The sequence below is a fragment of the Aptenodytes patagonicus genome, chromosome 6 (assembly GCF_965638725.1).
Source record: "Aptenodytes patagonicus chromosome 6, bAptPat1.pri.cur, whole genome shotgun sequence".
In the NCBI taxonomy this organism is placed as follows: Eukaryota; Metazoa; Chordata; class Aves; order Sphenisciformes; family Spheniscidae; genus Aptenodytes; species Aptenodytes patagonicus.
In genome coordinates, this window is record NC_134954.1 from 76,715,537 (window position 1) to 76,733,593 (window position 18,057).

Below are 18,057 nucleotides of genomic sequence, written 5' to 3' on the forward strand. Positions count from 1 at the left end.
GCCATCTTTAACTTTCCTTCAAAAATCATAGGTTAAAATAAACTAGTCTTGGGCTAATTTTCTAAAAAAGGTAAATTTTCAAAAGAGATTGACAAAACTGCACTCTACTGAGAAAACTGGTAATTTATGCACAAACACTGCAGATTATTAACTTTGAGGAGTAAGAATACAAGGAACATAGACAGACCACTAACCTACTAAGCCATATTTCAGAAACTATCCATCTCACGGCAACTCTCAATGAGGCTTGCTTTAAAATAAGAACTAATAGGTGCTTGATGTGGTTTTAAATGAAATTAATTAGGTGCTTGAATACAATGGTTTCCTTTAATCTCTAACATCCAAAAAGCAATGAACTGAAATTGTTTTTCTTTCAATGTTGTTTCCACTAAGTCCTTTCCTTACAAATAAAGGTAAAATTCCATATCCAAACAATACTCAAAATTGTTCACTCATCTCTGTAGTTCTTACAGCAAGTATTAGATGAGACAAATTAAAACATGGAAGTACTTGAGTTATGCCTATTAAAGTACTTCCCCCCCCTTTTTCCCCTCCATATTTCTGCTTTTATGTTCTTCAATAAGCTTGAAAAATAGATTTTTTAATTTTATTTTATTTTTTACATCTGGCATAGTATTCCAACAGTCTTGTCCCTAAAACACAGAGTTTAGCCAGTGCCTGGACCCCACCGCACTGTGCAGTCCGAACACTTGAGAAAGAAATCAGCTTCTGGCCTATAAAGGTAATAATATGAAGCAGGAAGTCTAAAGGAGGCTGGTATCATGTTTAAAGAATTATTGCTAATAATGAAATTAGAGACTGCTTCTTAATGCTACATATGTAAGACACTAAAATTAAGATGTACTGACCATCTTAACATTGATTTCCAAAAATTGATAACTTGTGAGGTAGACTGTTTAACACTATGGGTACTGTGTTAATATAGAACTAACAGAGTATATATATTCTATATATATGGAACTGGCAATTGTACTCTATTGTTCACATGTTTGTACTTAACCTAAGCATCTGTATCACTAACTATTACCATCACATTCTCCCTCAATATTTGAAATTATTGTACATTCCACAAACTGTAAATCACCACTTTGTTTTTACATATCTCTTTCAATTTTGCTATTGTCACTTAGCATTCAGAATCCTTAAAATCTCCAGAAGTCAATAAATACCTACAAGTCTCAGATGAAAATTTTGACAAAACTAAGGACTATAAAAAACACCACAAAAGAAATTTTTTTTATACAGTTTTACATTTTAGGCACTAAATTTGGTATTTCTCAACATATACTTCAGGAGCCACAATGTCATTTTTACATAAAGACTGAGACACAAAAAAATAGCTGGTATTTAAAAAAAAAAAAAAAAAAAAAAAATCTTTGTTACTCTAAATTGGAAAAATCAAGTGGAAAATTACAGACTCTTCCAATTAAAACAATGCTGTGACTTTGTGCATTTATGTCCACAATTTCAAAAGTCTTCTGGGTCTCATTTAAAGAGAAATAGTGGTCTCCAAAAAGACTGAAGATTTTTGCTTTGATAGAAGCAGCTTCTGGTTTGGAAAAAAGTTTTTTTTTTTTACCCCCAAATTTTCATTTTATAAAAAGTTAATGAACTTTTTTTTGAAAACTAAAGAACCCTTCAGGTCTGATAATATCAAAACAAGATGACTCAATTGTTTAGCTTTGAACAGTTTCACGTGCTGGTATTATCACCCTTCATAAGGACAAAACACTGAATTATGATATCATTTATTCATGTGAGAAAAGGCTGTTGATTTATATTCTTCCAAAGCTGCTAACATTCTCATGAGGATGAATTTAAACCTCTTTCGAGAGTCAATTTTCTTTTCCAATGTGCCTTCTTATTTTCAGCAATGGGTGAGTAAGAAGAAAGCAAGTAAAGTATCTGTTTACTTGACTGGAATGCTTCAATTATTCAGGAACTAGTGCTGTATTAACCAATTAAACTAGCAGTACGTGATATATTCCATAATGGTTTCACACAGGTTCTTTGTCTATTTGACCTGGGAATATGCCAAAATATTTGTAGTGTAATCTCCCTGGCAAATCATAGAATCATAGAATAGAATCATAGAATCATTAAGGTTGGAAAAGACCTCCAAGATCATCAAGTCCAACCGTCAACCCAACACCACCATGCCCACTAAACCATGTCCCTAAGCGCCTCATCTACACGTCTTTTAAATACTTCCAGGGATGGTGATTCAACCACTTCCCTGGGCAGCCTCTTCCAATGTTTAACCACTCTTTCAATAAAGAAATTTTTCCTCATGTCCAATCTAAACCTCCCCTGGTGCAACTTGAGGCCATTTCCTCTCGTCCTATCGCCTGTTACTTGGGAGAAGAGACCAACACCCACCTCGCTACAACCTCCTTTCAGGTAGTTGTAGAGAGCAATGAGGTCTCCCCTCAGCCTCCTTTTCTCCAGGCTGAACAACCCCAGTTCCCTCAGCCGCTCCTCAGAAGACTTGTTCTCCAGACCCTTCTCAACCAAGCTTCGTTGCCCTTCTCTGGACACACTCCAGCACCTCAACGTCCTTCTTGTAGTGAGGGGCCCAAAACTGAACACAGTATTCGAGGTGCAGCCTCACCAGGGCCGAGTACAGGGGCACGATCACTTCCCTACTCCTGCTGGCCACACTATTTCTGATACAGGCCAGGATGCCATTGGCCTTCTTGGCCGCCTGGGCACACTGCCGGCTCATGTTCAGCCGACTGTCGACCAACACCCCCAGGTCCTTTTCCGACAGGCAGCTTTCCAGCCACTCTTCCCCAAGCCTGTAGCGTTGCATGGGGTTGTTGTGGTGGAAGTGCAGGACCCGGCACTTGGCCTTGTTGAATCTCATCCAGCTGGCCTCGGCCCATCGATCCAGCCTGTCCACCAGGTCCCTCTGCAGAGCCTTCCTACCCTCGAGCAGATCAACACTCCCGCCCAACTTGGTGTCGTCTGCAAACTTACTGAGGGTGCACTCGATCCCCTCATCCAGATCATCGATAAAGATACTGAACAAGACCGGCCCCAGTACTGAGCCCTGGGGAACACCGCTCGTGACTGGCCGCCAACTGGATTTAACGCCATTCACCACAACTCTCTGGGCCCAGCCGTCCAGCCAGTTTACCCAGTGCAGAGTACACCTGGCTAAGCTGTGAGCTGCCAGCTTCTCTAGGAGAATGCTGTGGGAGACAGTGTCAAAGACTTTACTGAAGTCCAGGTAGACCACATCCAAAGCCTTTCCCTCATCCACTAGGCGGGTCACCTGGTCATAGAAGGAGATCAGGTTGGTCAGGCAGGACCTGCCTCTCATGAGCCCGTGCTGGCTGGGCCTGATCCCCTGGTTGTCCCGCTCATGCCTTGTGAGCGCCCTCAAGATGAACCGCTCCATAATCTTCCCTGGCACCAAGGTCAGGCTGACAGGCCTGTAGTTCCCCAGATTCTCCTTCCGGCCCTTCTTGTATAAAGCATAAAGACTCCCAGTCCTAATTCACCATGCATCGTGGGGACCTTACAGGATATGCAATCAACTTTATTGCAGAGACTACTTAATAGACTATTGATTGCTGCAAAGCAAATAAATAGATGAATTGGAATAAAAAGAACCTCTCTAATCTAATGCATAGATTAAGATGCCTTTACCTTCTCTTAGTAAGAATAATTGTTCATTCTTAAACAATTATTTTATTAGATGCTAGAGAAATGCATTTTTAAATGTGAAGATAATTTAATTATCAAATTGAGATTGACAGACATTGTCTTTTTTTTTTTTTTTTTTTTTTTAATATCACAGAAGTGAATAACATCTCAGTTAAGGAACAGGCTAGAATACTCATCTGTCTTGACTACAGAATATCCTGTACATTCAAGAAAGTTTTGACTCAATGAAACTGCAGCCATAGGTCATTCATGGGAAAACAGTCTTTGGCTGGTTAACAGCACAAACACTTCTGTGAAGTTTCTCCAGGACAGTGTATACCTTTTCAGAGTGGATGCAACAGTAACCATAGTGTACTGTGTCAGGCAGAGAAATGGATATACTCATAAATAAAACTGATGGGACAGTACTTATAGTAAACTACATTCCAGCTTGTTTTTAGGAATACAGTGTCCTTGAGAAAATATGTATGTTCTTAAAGATCAGATGCAGCCAGGCAAAGGATCTGACCATTAAAAAAACCTAAAAGGAAACAACCTGTGAATACTGGGAATTACTATCAGTCTTTATTAGCTATCAGACAGAAATGAAACTTCTTTTTTTTAAATAAAAGTTGAGAATAAAATTTTTAAAACTACTTAAGAAAAGGACTACCTGGATTTTCTAATGAAGAAAGAAACTGGCAGTTTAGTATATTTATTACATTATTCATCTGCTTTAGTCTTACTGTATTTTGATAGACCAAATATATATCCTATGTATACACACAATGTTACAATGTTTCAAAATTACATGCTGTAATATCTATAAAGCAAAGGCAGCAAGGAGAGGTAAATGAATCACATAAATCCTCAATTTGGGACTGTACATTTACAGCCATATGTAAATGAACTCCTACTACATTCTGGGAACCACCACAGAGAACCATTTCATAGAATCATAGAATAGTTTGGGTGGGAAGGGACCTTTAAAGGTCACCTAGTCCAACCCCGTCCAACCTGACCTTGAATGTTTTCAGGGATGGGACATCCACCACCTCCCTGGGCAACCTGTTCCAGTGTTTCACCACCCTCAGCATAAAAAAATGTCTTCCTTATATCTAATATGCCATATTTCAAATGGCATGGGTTAATGAACATAGACACATAAGTCTTTTGGAGTTGAATTTGTAGTGGGGTACTGAAAAATAAAACACATTGTTATTTGTTCTGGATCGGTTTTAGTCAAGAACTTTTCTGGCTGATTTTAGAGCAATTAAAATAAATAGTTGAGACATAATTCTAGGTACACAGACATTCTGGTTTCTATTTTTCTTCCCAAGGAAGCTGCAAATGAACAAACGCAGGCTGTAGTAGGGCACTCAGAATCTACTGGTTCTATAGTATCAGGGCAGAAGAGTGTTTCACTTTGGAGAATACACACTTGCTCACTCTACTGCAAGTACCAAGTTTGTCTGAAAGTAGTAGATTACCATGAATTTAAGCTGAAAAACTTCCTATTTGCTGTATATCTTGTAAGAGTCAGTAGTACTCAGGCTAACAAAAAGAATGTATACGATTTGTTCTCCAAAGTGAAGAAAGAAACAGCAGGGAAGATTTATTTAGCATTTCTTGTTCTGTTGATGACATATGCATCATTCATTTGAAATATGAGTTTCATTCACAAAAATGACATTCTTGCATGGAGAAATCTTCCATATAAGTTTCTGATTTAAGCCAAGATGTTTCACTCTAGTCAAGACTATCTAAGACTATGACATTTTGAAATTCACCTTTTCAATCTCAAGTGCCATTAGAAGAAACTATTCCTCCAAATACAAAAATACAGTAGGAGTTGGGCTTGAATGCTGAGAACATGATGTATATTCAAGAAGTTGATTATTAGATCTTAATCTGAAAGTGGCACAGAGTTTGCTAGATCAATCCTTAGGTTGATCCTCGCTTCCAAGGCAGCTTTGCAAACTGAAAATTTCTTTCACATTTGAAATAGGCAATTTTAAATTAATTTCATTCCTTCAATAAACAAGTACTATGTAAAATGTATTCACAATATGAATGTCGCTTAGCAAAAAAAAAAAAAAAAAAAAAACACCAAACATTTTTCTTCGATGCATCTGTGCAACCTTATTATATCTGACTTGTAATAATAATTACAAGTGTTGACAAACACTAAAATCACAGTGCAATATATAATTGAGTAATTTTTACCGCATGTGTTGATTGTGGAACTCAGTGACGCAGCTCCAGTGGAAAGGCCACCTTTCGATACTGCTGAAGCTACAGACGGTGTAGAAGACGCTGGAGTTGAAGCAGCTGCAGTAGAGGAGACGGATGACGACGTTAATCGCTCTCCAGACTCCATATCTGTAAGAGAGAAGATAAATGTCTGTCTTCTATGGCAGGAAATGAAATCACAAGGGGACTACAGGAGCGTCTGTGCTGACCATGTCTCAGGATCTGCACTCAATTCTTGAGTGGTTCCTACGAGACCTTCACATGAGAGGTACATCACATGAACAGCACTCAGTCATCGGGGAATCCAGGACAACTGCAGCAGTAAGGGAATTAGATAATGCTCTGAGAGCTACATCACATTTCAGCTTGAATGGCAACAGCCTCACCTGGGACCACCACCCACACCCTCTGCTCAGGAGCTCCATTTCGGCTCAGGCTGGCACCTTCAGCCCTTGCCTGAGTCAAGTCATAGCTCTGCATAGCCTGGTCTGTGCCCACATCTCCTGGTTAGATCCCACGTCTCGTGTTGTAGCTTCCCTCAAGGCCTGCATCAGCTCCTATCTTCTGCTACTCCTGATCAGACTACCGGATGGACCCTGGTCCTCACAGATTCCTTCATTTTGTCTGGACCCTGTAACCAGCACAGTGTTCAGATTCTGTGGGACTGTGCCAGGGTCAGGAAAAGCACTGCCTGCATCATCCTCAACTGCCAGCTTGTCCTTGCAGAGCAGCCCTGCTCTTGCTGCTCCCAACAGACCCCAGCTTTAAAGAACCTGTAATGCATCCCCAAAAACTCCGTATCTAGTCTCTCAATTTAGGGAAAGACCCAGCAATTATGGTGAGATAGTATAAATATAAGAACTCCTGTAAGTTGCTAGCTTTTTTTTCTCCTGGTGAGCTTTTCATATAAAATAAGGCATTTTTATTTGTGCCATGAGTTGTCTAAATCAAAAGTTACCAGACTTATTTCACTGAACAAGCATGTGTATTTTAAGAAAAACACACAGTAAAATTATTATTAAAAACACTACTTGCTGAGAAGTAGTTTCTCAAATACTTAAAAATTGCAGCCAAGCAAGTGATGTCTAAGCATAGTGGTAGCAGAATCAAAAGACTGTATGACTCAATCTGCCAGAACTGCAGTTGACGGTGAGTCAGGATCAGAGTATAAATAAGATGGTGAAGAAATCTTTTCAGAGTCCCTTTATTATTACAAAAGCAACAAGACTAAGCACAGTTAACTAACAGGGAAACTCCTGAGAAACCGGTTCCTGTCCTGGAGTCTCCTTCAGCTACAGAGGCAACACCCTTTCTCAGACCTATCACCGGAAATGTGAGGAGGCCAAGTACTAAGCATGAGTCAAACAACTGCTATAAAATCTCACTCCCAGTCTTTGTAAAACAGAATGCCAAGTACACAAGCAAGACACACTTTTCCAAATTCTATTTTAATCAATTTAGAAAACTGATGTGTTAAACAGCACTTCTGATCCAAAAGTTATGTTAAACAGTGACTTCCCAAATACTCATTTGGAAAGCCAGCATAAAAGCTATTACCTACTTCCCCAGAAAGATGCAGTATCCTTGGTTCCTCTCAGTCAGTAAAAGTGAATCTTAAAAAGCCAAAGGAAATACAAAAGCAAAAGTCACGGAGAAACACACAAAATATCTGGAAGAAACACTGTGCTCATTTTAACTAGATCATTAATTCCTTATCACGGATAATTTTTATATGCGGCAATTTCTATGTACTAGATAAAGTCTCTAGACTTTGCTAGCTAGCAGAACAAAAGATACTACTTTCCTGAAGTGAAAATTCTTCTAACAAGGGAACCATAGTATATCATATAGAACTGCCTACCCTTTACACAAACTGCAAACAACCACTCTGCAGAGAACAGCACCAAAAGACTTCATTGCTTTTATTCTTTACAGCCCAATTTATCACACATAATTTACATGCCTGCAGAAGAAAAATTTTTTTTCCTGCAAATATAGAAAAATTAACTACTTACACTGATATGGTACAAAGAAGTATCTACTACTATACTGAATATGAGGGCTATGAACTTTTCCTTCAGAACAATAGTAGAAATCACAAAAGCTATTTCCTTCAGAGAATTTATCAAGGCAAAATATTATTAAACATTTTAAGTTTTTAATTCAGGACTCCTAAATACATACTTTTCTTCAATTAAACATTTTCTATCCACAGTTAAAGAATACCCCATTAATTTTTAGTAACCTGTGAACTTAAGTCAGCTAAACTGCTACTCAGTGGAAGCAGGCCACTGAAAAATACTGTATATACTGTAGACTTTAAATGTCATATTACCTCCATTAAATTTTATAATTATTCCTAAGGATAATAATAGAAATCCCTTTCATAAGGGCTTATGATTTAAGTCTGTATCTACAGATTTAAGCGTGTAGCATTTGCAAACACATGCATTATTTCACGCTACAAAAAGTTTACTATCTTTAGTATATATAGAGAGATCAATATATGACTATAATAAAGTACATTTTTTAGACACTATGAATAATTGAACTTAGGTGAGACAAACAGGCAGTCCTTGTACAAAAACCTATGGGTTTGTTGTACTTTGGTATTCATTGTTGTAAGTATGGCCACAGTGAATTTACTGTAGATATGGATGGCATAAGGGAAATTAGAAACACACCATAATGGTATTATTACAGTAATCACTTGTAAAAGGGAAGGTATTTCTAAGCTTTAATGCACTGCATTCAAAACTCAGGATTGAAACTTGTATTTTACTTATGTTTCCTGACAAAAACATCCAGAACTCTCCAATTTCTAAAAAAAATTGCTGTCATGTTGTGTGTAATAATAGAGCATTAAATTAAGTCTTTACCATCTAATGTATTTTATAAATAAGCACAGTTAAGAACCACCTATAAGGAATCTGCACTTGTGTCACAAATGGGAAGATAACCTTGGTAAATCAATACTTTTTTTAATGCAGAAATGTAAATTTAGCTATACTTGCAAGCTTTTAACCAGCGTAAGCCATTTGTTTGAATTGGTAATACAGCATCAAATAACAACTGGGAGAATAGTAATAAACTGCCCTTTTAAGGCTCCCTACCTCCCCCCCCCCACCCCCCCTTTTTGTTTCAGTTTGCAGGGGGTTGGGAGGTGGTTTTGGGGGGGTTGCATTTTCAACCTTTAAGTCAGCTGCTTGCTTGAAGTCATTAACAGAAAACTGGAATATTGGTATTTCTGAATGATTTTGAACTGAAAAAAATATATTCTTTTCCTAGAGACATGCATACTTTTGCTTTCAAACTAAGTCAACCCTTAATTATGTTTAGTTAGTTTACTACTCTAACCACAGCAGATGGTTGACCCCAAAAGAGATAATCCCTGAAACAGTCATTAGTCAGGATCAGCAATAATTACACTGTAGACCTAATGCATTCTGTGACTAAAAAAGTCCATACCTGTTACAGCAGATCCATATTCTTTTTAACCTCAAGTATGAATTAGACATTTGTTCCATTTTAAGGTATTTTGCCAGTCGATGCTTATGAACTTTCATGATTGCTTTTTAAACTCTCATATTTGTAAAAGAGAAATCGAATAAGTAAAACTAGAAAAAAATAAAACTGACATTTTTTATTTTCCAGGCGTAGTGATTTGTGTCAGTTCCTCTCAATGCTTTGCCCGAAACTCCAGTTATTTTCCCAGAGTTTTCCATAGTGAATAATAAACACGAATGCAACTGAACCCAATGAAAACAGAAAGCAATCTCTCATTAGAAAGGAACAAGGAAGGGAAGTATATGCAGCTTTACACAAGGAAAATGTTGTCTTTTCTGCAAAAAACCAAAGGAAAAAAATTACTAATGTTTAATAAAAATAAGAACACTAAAAATAGGTAAAGGTTTACTAAAGGAAACAACAATCAAATCATTTTCACATTTAACAAGGTGAAATTTCTTTAAATTAAATTACCTACCAATTCCATGCTTTGCTGAAATGTATACTAACATAGAAAAAATATATTCTTACTCTTAAACAGGTAGTAACAAGTAACTCCCTTCACAAGATATTATTATGGACATAATAGTATCCTGTCAATGCTAGTCGGGATGCATAAATACTGTAAAGTAGGTCTTGAAAAAAAACCTCAACAGTAGACTTACCTCCAACTTCCAGTTTAACCTCTACACTCCTATGTATTGCTTCATTATTTCAATGATTACCTCTAACACAGTGAAAAAGAAGTCAAAAGTGCAGGGTAAAAATATACTTCAGTCTTCTTCAATGACCAAGTGAAATTCGTAACAATTATTTGGCAGCCAACTGGAGAAGAGTCCCACAACATTTGGTGTTCTCTTGCCTTACAGCGAGGTATTTAATCATACTGTATCATAATATTGCCAATCCGTGACTATTTCTTGAGTCAATATGAGTGCTCTAATGCTGAAGAACTTACAGCTGCTGAAGGGAAGCACATCAGCATCTCTCAGAACAGACAGTCCAGCACAGTAGAGCTCATCACAAATCTGAAATGCAGTTTCATTTTGCGAAGTAAAATTTAACATCTAACTCTTCTCCTTCAAAGTGGGGCAGAGCCCAAAAAGGTCACCGCATGAAAGGTAATGCAGAGCATGGGTGCTGGCCGGGGGTGACCCAGCAGGTCAAGTGGCACCCATGGGTTCCACACCGCGATGTCACAAAGGCCGCAGAACCAAGGAGGAGTGGTGTAAAAGCAGTGGTGTGCCAAAAAATACACAAAACAAACAAGTACCCTGACCAAAACCTCACAGAGAAGTAAGTGTAGCACCCACAGGAATGGGTCCAGTTCATTACAGACAAGCTATGGACACAGGAGGCTCCCAGTGATGCTCCTTGCTCTAGTGACAAGGTCTGGTCATAGACCTTCCAACACGCAGCCTACTACTGCTACAACGTTTTAGACATCTGAGAGTTTTAAACTCAAATAAAAGTGTCAATATAATTAATGAGATTCACTTTACATGTCTCAAATGCTGTACAAGCCTTAAAGGCCAGGTTAAGTGCTAAATATTCTAAGTTTTACAGAACTTCACTGTAATTATGTCACTTTCAATAACTTACTCTAACCACTTTACATAAAACTCTCTAGGGAAAAAAGTCACCACAATAAAACTTTTTTTAGTAACTCAACCACCACAATAAAACTTTTTTTAGTAAATCAACAGCAAGATTGGCTTGTGTTTCATAGGTATCATATCAACTACAAAGACACTTCTATCCACAAATAACTTTAATATATTACTGTCAGTTACACTGTGCGAGGCACATGGTACACTCCTGCATTATGCTCTAAACCCTTTATAGCCCTCCCCTTTCTAATACCAAGCCAGATTCAATCAGTGGCATAACAAATCATTGTTTACCGCATCAGAATCCATAGCAGTGAAAATATTCATAAAATCACAAATACATGACATCACAATTCCACAAACGTCTGTTTTAACAGTCTTTATCTACACAAAGTGACTTACTAAAAGCCACTTAAAAGCAGATCCAAGTCTTAAGTTTGGCATAACTGAGTCAGGACTGGCCTGGCAAAAATGGAGAAACAGATGTAACACTTTCAACCAGGAATGTTCACCCTACAAAAGCAGCCTGCTAGTACAATTAATCTGCACAAGCCACTCCTTGCAGCGCAGCAAATGTCAATCAGGTGACAAGAAAAGGACCCCATCATATCATTTACTTTTGCCAATGGAAAAGCTGTGCAATTCATCCAGCTCAAGAAGATGAGCACTCATGCTTTAGATAAAAGGAGGACAATGTTAGAGTGCAATTCTGTGGAGACAACACTAAGGCTCACGGAGACATAGCTCATGGAGTGGAGATGACAGCACTACATGTCTGTATTCAACACTTCTAAGCAGATTCTAAAAGGCAAATAAGTATTGGCACTACCTAAAATTGATGCAGAGCCTGGACTCCATCATGACTGTAGAGGCTGATATAATAGTATCTGAAGAACATTCAGATAAAAGGATTCTCTGGCATCAGTTTGGTAAGATTGCCCAAAAGAGGCAATTCCATCAGATTCTGTCATCACACTGAAACAAACATTTCATCATTTCAGAACTGACGTTTCACAAACCTTTCTGTTCCAAGAAAAAAAATTAATCACTGCAATATTTTATCCTGACTTGGGATGAATATCAGTTTTTAAGGATTATATTTTTGTGCATGACAGTTCAGCTTAAACAGATTAAAAACATTTCCAGTTTCTGTGTAAAAAGTCAATCTTTCATTCCCCACATAAATATTTTTTTCATATCCTGATTATGAGACTTTGATACTTCGTTTATCTGCACTAGATTCTAGTACTACTACATCTTGTTCTACAGAAGCAAGACGGGTAGCATTTTATACTATTACTTGCTTGTGAGGGCACTGAGCAAACTGTATCTATAACTACCTCTATAATTTTTTAAAATCAAAGTATTACTCAATCTTTGTGTACTGATACTCAATACAACATTTTTTAAATACATAGCAAAAATTCTTTCTTAGGGTAGCTCTGAAATAGCTAACAAGAACCCACATTAGATATCCTATGCCAATAGTAGTTTGAAAATCAGTAAGTGTTGAAGGAGCACAGAAAATAAACTACAAGTGAGCAATTTCACTAGCATGCTTTTTACAGAAATTACTATTTGGATCTATCAAACAAAAACTCCGTTTCTAAGGATAGCTGCAAAAATAATCAGAATATTAAGATGAAGTATAAAGATTATTTGTAGTATTTCAGGTATTCGAAAGCCCATTTTTTGTTCCTTTTTGTTGTATGTATTCAAAAATAAGCTGTTAAACATTCTATTTCCTCTAATTTTTTGGAAAATTAGGAAAATTTCTTTACTGAAAGAGTGGTTAAACATTGGAAGAGGCTGCCCAGGGAAGTGGTTGAGTCCCCATCCCTGGAGGTATTTAAAAGACGTGTAGATGAGGTGCTTAGGGACATGGTTTAGTGGGCATGGTGGTGTTGGGTTGACGGTTGGACTCGATGATCTTGGAGGTCTTTTCCAACCTTAATGATTCTACGATACACAACAGATTTGTGCCCTATTTATCCAGTCATTTGATAATCAGGTAATTCTTAACATTGAGCTAAAAAGACAATACATTGCTTCCTTGTCAGCAATACTTTGTCGATATGCCTGTTTCATTGCAGCTTACAATCAAGAAAACTCTGAATTAAACCCATAAATATGTGCGTAAGTAGGCTTCCTATAGGAAATCTCAAGAAAGTAACTCAGATGGGGGGGAGAGCAGTGGGCCCTTACAATGCATTCCTTGACATGGTAGCATGATTTATGTTTAAGGACTCAAAAGAATTACATTTTGCTCTACAGTCTTACAAACCTAATTGTGTGCTAGGGCTCCCAGTACTGTGAACATCAGGCCCCCAGTTTCCAAACATAAAAGAGAAACAGGACTAGTCAGTAATATGTTATCTGGCCACTACCTAGTCTAGCATTCTGTGACTGAGAGTAAGCACCATCACCTACTTTTGTGGTTATCTGTATCCTGTTCTCCTATTCGCCTCTCTGAGCTAAACAACTGGACTTTTTCAGGTTCTTTTCCCGAGAATCACTTGTTTATCTTCCCTGCTCATATCTACAACTTTGTTATATCTGAAACAAGTACTCCTGCATATAATCACCCAGTGATACACTCCATATTATTTTGCTTACCAGTTGTTATGCATCCGAATTTTTTACTTGCTGATGTCTATCAAGCTAATCTTTTCATTCAACTATGCACTACTTATGCACAAAATACCTAGGTATTTCACAGAGGTGAAGAAATGCATTTAGAACTCACGAAAGTATGAATGCACATTTATATTATTACCCTTTTCCTCACCTACCAAGAAGGGACAACAAAGAATAGTGTCATTTTATAAATTAAGGTACCAGACCGACCAGTGAAGTGCAGCAGCATAGTCTCTTTCGATACATTTCTCGAGCAGGTCTTTAAAGCAGCAAAACTTGAGTGCCGAAATAATACCACTGACACAAAGAATTGCTTTGACTGGACTTTAACAGCAAGGAAGAGGGAAGAGTGTCTGAACACCCCTGTTGCAGACAAATCCATTAAAATCAGGAGTATGAAATAAAAACTGTTCCTTTTTATTTATCTATCTCAAATTCTCACCATCATTGCTTTAAAGACATCAGATATTCTAATAGTAAATGACAGATATCCTATACCGGCAACTCGAGGTGAGAAAGTTCCTGGGCCTCACATGACTAAACAACTTGGGACTTGCCACTAAGAACTGCATTAATTGGTCTTTTTGTACTTTAACTGTGTAAACAGCTAACCAAACTCCACTGTCACTGTTTTCCCTCCAACTTCAGTATCCAATAAAATCATGGTCCAGTAAGCATAAAGAATAAAGCGAAGAACATTGCCTCGCAGTAAATGCCTTGTCCTGTTTCATTAACACCAACAGAGGCTCCTGAGGTGTTCGTTTTCCACAGAACACAGCAGGCCAGCTGTGAAAAAACAGCGAAGTTGTTTAAATGGCAAAAGCACCAAAAACTTTTTCCCTGGTGAAGCAAGCCAGTTTAACAGGGTCGTACACTAGATTAAGATGTGTACCTTTTACTGAACTAATGCTATTTTAAAGTCACTGTGATCCAGCCAATTTTTGACACTATCTCCTTTTCTAAAGTGCCTGAAATCTCTGGATCATTCAGGTGCTAGAAAGTTCTACATATATGAAGGACTGGATTTGGCTTTTCCAAGTCCTCTCTGTAGACACACCATCTAGAATCACTTGGAGGTATAGGTGTCCATGGACTGAATTACAGGTGCTGTAATGATGATCTGTGTGTAAAGGACAGAAGCAACTGAAAACAAAAAGTTCCAGAAAGTTTACAGAGAGTCATTTCACTAAAGTGCCTGCGACACTAACATGTCCTGAAATTGCCTTCATCTCCAATAATTACATACCTAAATAGATGCCTAACAAAGAAGTTTATCTTCCCTCTGCATCCTACATCCTAATTTTTCCTCTGAGATAAATATTTTCCCTTCAGTGAAGAAAGCCTGAATACACTTTATTCTGTGAGAATCAGGTGAGAAATGCTCTTCCCACTTAAGTCCCTATTCATTAAGTTAAATGAGAATCACTATCATACTTTTAAGTGACCTAGTCATTCATGGGATAATTCTGACAAGTTTTTTCAAGACTGATGACACAGGAGCATCCTGCAGTCAACATTTTTTAGCTTGGTAAGTACCACCACTGAGAACGGTAAGAGGGAAAGAGCATAATTAATTTCTAACTATTACTGCATAACAGTAGCTCACGTACCGGGGTTTTAGGACAGCACTTTCTAATCTTTTTAATGTTAATATCTAGATATATGCCACTTGGTAACATATCTACCTCCTGATTTTGTTCTCCTTATCTTTCTCTACAAGGAAGGAAGAAAAGGAGAAAATTAACAGTTTGAAAAATGAAAATTGTATTTCAGTTGAGCATAAAGAAGAATTTCTTACCCATAATTATATATTGTAAGTAACAGTGAAAGGAACACTAATTACAAAATAATCTCTTTTAAAATGAAATTGAAAACAGGTGAAAGTCACATACATAATGTGGCTCTATAAACCATATTATAGGTTTCTGACCTTGCCTATGACAGTGCAGCAAACGAGGCAGCTGACAGAGGCAGAGCAACTGTTGCAGCAGTTAACCAGGTTGCTTCTTCAGGGAATTTTTGGGGGAAATTACTTCAGTAGTCACCTTTTAGGAACTTCTGGTGGCCTACTGCTGACAGCGATGGCTGGCACCAGGAGCCTTTTGCTTCTGTCAGCTGTAACTGTCAGTGTCTACTAGCTGTTTTCTGAACGGGAGTGCCTGTACCTGTTGCCTACAACTGAGGGAGTGCCAATCACCTATTCAGCCAGCACCAGAGACGGAGCCTCAGAAAAGGCAGGTCGCAGCACAGCTCACAGGGGAGCAAGCAAAGGGGCCCAGGATCCCTGCTGACGACTGTGTGAGGATTGTGGTCATGCACCATAGGGCCTGAGCAACTGTCCCTAGTACATCAGAGAGCTCAACCCATTAATCTCTCTCCTGGATTTGATCGACTCTGTATCAATACGTTTGATTTATCAAGATGAAGCAAACCTGAATAAGCAGCGATAGTTTCTTGCACTGTCATATAAACAGTTGGGAAAGATTACCAGTAGCTATTCTGTATGTGACTTTTAAAGACAAACAGCTTGAAAAAAAGGAAAAATAAAAGATTCCAACATTTTGTTCTGTTTTATTTCATCTGACAATATTCATGCAGCAAAACAGCAGCTGTCCAAGGACTGGGACGTTAAAGCAACTGCTCTTCTTTCAGCAAAGCACTTTTAATTAAACCTGATTATCTTAGCAGAATAAGCTATTTTTAAATAAACACAGAATTGACTCACTGAAGTCCTTACACATAATTCTAAATGTTATTGACACCTGACTGAAATGTGTTTTATTTTTAAATGCAAGTAGAAACAAGTATTTAAGGTAGCTAGGTACCATAAAGCCATCTACTGAGCTGAAGTAGCGTTCTTTCATTTTTTACTTCTTTTTTTGGTCTCAATGTGTTTATAAAGTTGTGTGCATGGTATACAACAGCCTATTACCTAACAGTCTATTATCTAAACAAAAAGTTTAAATTAATGCCCAGTGAAAATATCCAAATTTTGCATTGTTACACTCATCTGAATGGACTTCAAATAACGGATAACTTAAGTGCACCTTCAAGAAAATAAGTTTAGATTTCTTGCAATGAGTTCTGAAAGCCTATTGTCAAATGATTACGCTGGTATTTTACATTTATACTTCATAAAATTTCCTGTCCTCATAACTGTAATTAGTATTGTATAAAATGTTTTCCCTTGCCAGCTCTGCCATTGAAAAAAATGGCACCAAGAAAAAAATCTTCACCTTTTAGACTAACAGTCCAAAAGAGGGGGGTGGTGCCAGGGGATAGGGGAGAGAAATGGCCAGTACATTCTCAAATATATTATTTTGATTAAACAGGAATGAGAGTCAAGTTTGAAACAAAAAATACCGTCTCTTCTAATATTTTATAAGTCCTAGAATTGTAAGAAATTTCCAGTTCAGCTATATTTAAATAAATTCTCTTAACAACTGCATATTAGCACCAAATCAACATGATAAAAGACAGAAAAGCAACCTATGCGGACTGTTTTCTAAATCAACTTAATAGTTATACTCTGAAATCAACAGTTTATGTACGTAGCTTTCAACATGAACTTTCTTTAGTGTTATGTAATGGCATTTATTATTAAAGACTCAACAAACAGGATAAAGCAGTGTTGTTTAGCAGCTGGGTATTCTTGACCACTGTGTGATTCATCTACAATTTTCTAATCCATTTCTGTTTTCTTAATGAGTATTGTATTTTATGAAAACAGCAAGTCTCGAATAAAACATTATATTAATTGAATAGATATTCAGTGTTCAAAATATGTTAACTCACCTCGTATTAAGGAAGATCCCAAAAATATACAACCATCTTTCTGTGAAAGTATGTATTTATTTTAAATAAATTCTGATTAATAGCTCAAGAAATCTTTTCTTTTCAATCTCAGAATCTGTTTCTTCATCTCCTACCAATACACATATAGCAGTGCATTTGCACAAAATAGTAACTTCAAGCATTTTAAGTCTATTAGAACTGTCTCAGAGCAGATACAGAACTAAACAGGAAATACAATACAAAAGAGAAATACACGCTGTGGCCAAGAAGTCTGAAACTGGGACAGCTGAAGTCAATGGGTTTTTTTCGTGCTTTTCCAAAACCTGACTTTCAATCTGTCAGAAGCACAGTTTCTGCTTTTCTGCTGACTTTGTCACTCAGAAACTTCGTTCAGTTTAGTCATTGTATTGCACACCTCCTCCAAGGTTCAAAAGCCAGACTTCACCTCTTCAAGCTCAAAATCTAGGCTCCAATTACAGGCGCCAAGAGAGCTTAAGAAAAACTTACAGAGGAAGGTCCTGCTGAACCTTTGATGGCAAAAGCTGCCACAGGTTTGTCTGGGAATTGTTAAAATTCATGCTTG

General features: G+C 37.6%; 1 protein-coding gene across 8 annotated transcripts in view; it reads right to left on the bottom strand.

The window, feature by feature from the left end:
- Positions 1-18,057, bottom strand: part of BAZ2B (bromodomain adjacent to zinc finger domain 2B) — a 168,901-nt gene that overhangs the window by 85,133 nt on the left and 65,711 nt on the right. For all 8 annotated transcript variants that reach the window (XM_076343263.1, XM_076343270.1, XM_076343267.1 and 5 more), the window contains one exon: positions 5,899-6,054. In XM_076343263.1, the coding sequence (XP_076199378.1) occupies positions 5,899-6,052 (154 nt within the window). In that variant the 5' untranslated portion in view covers positions 6,053-6,054. The remainder of the gene's footprint in view (positions 1-5,898; positions 6,055-18,057) is intronic.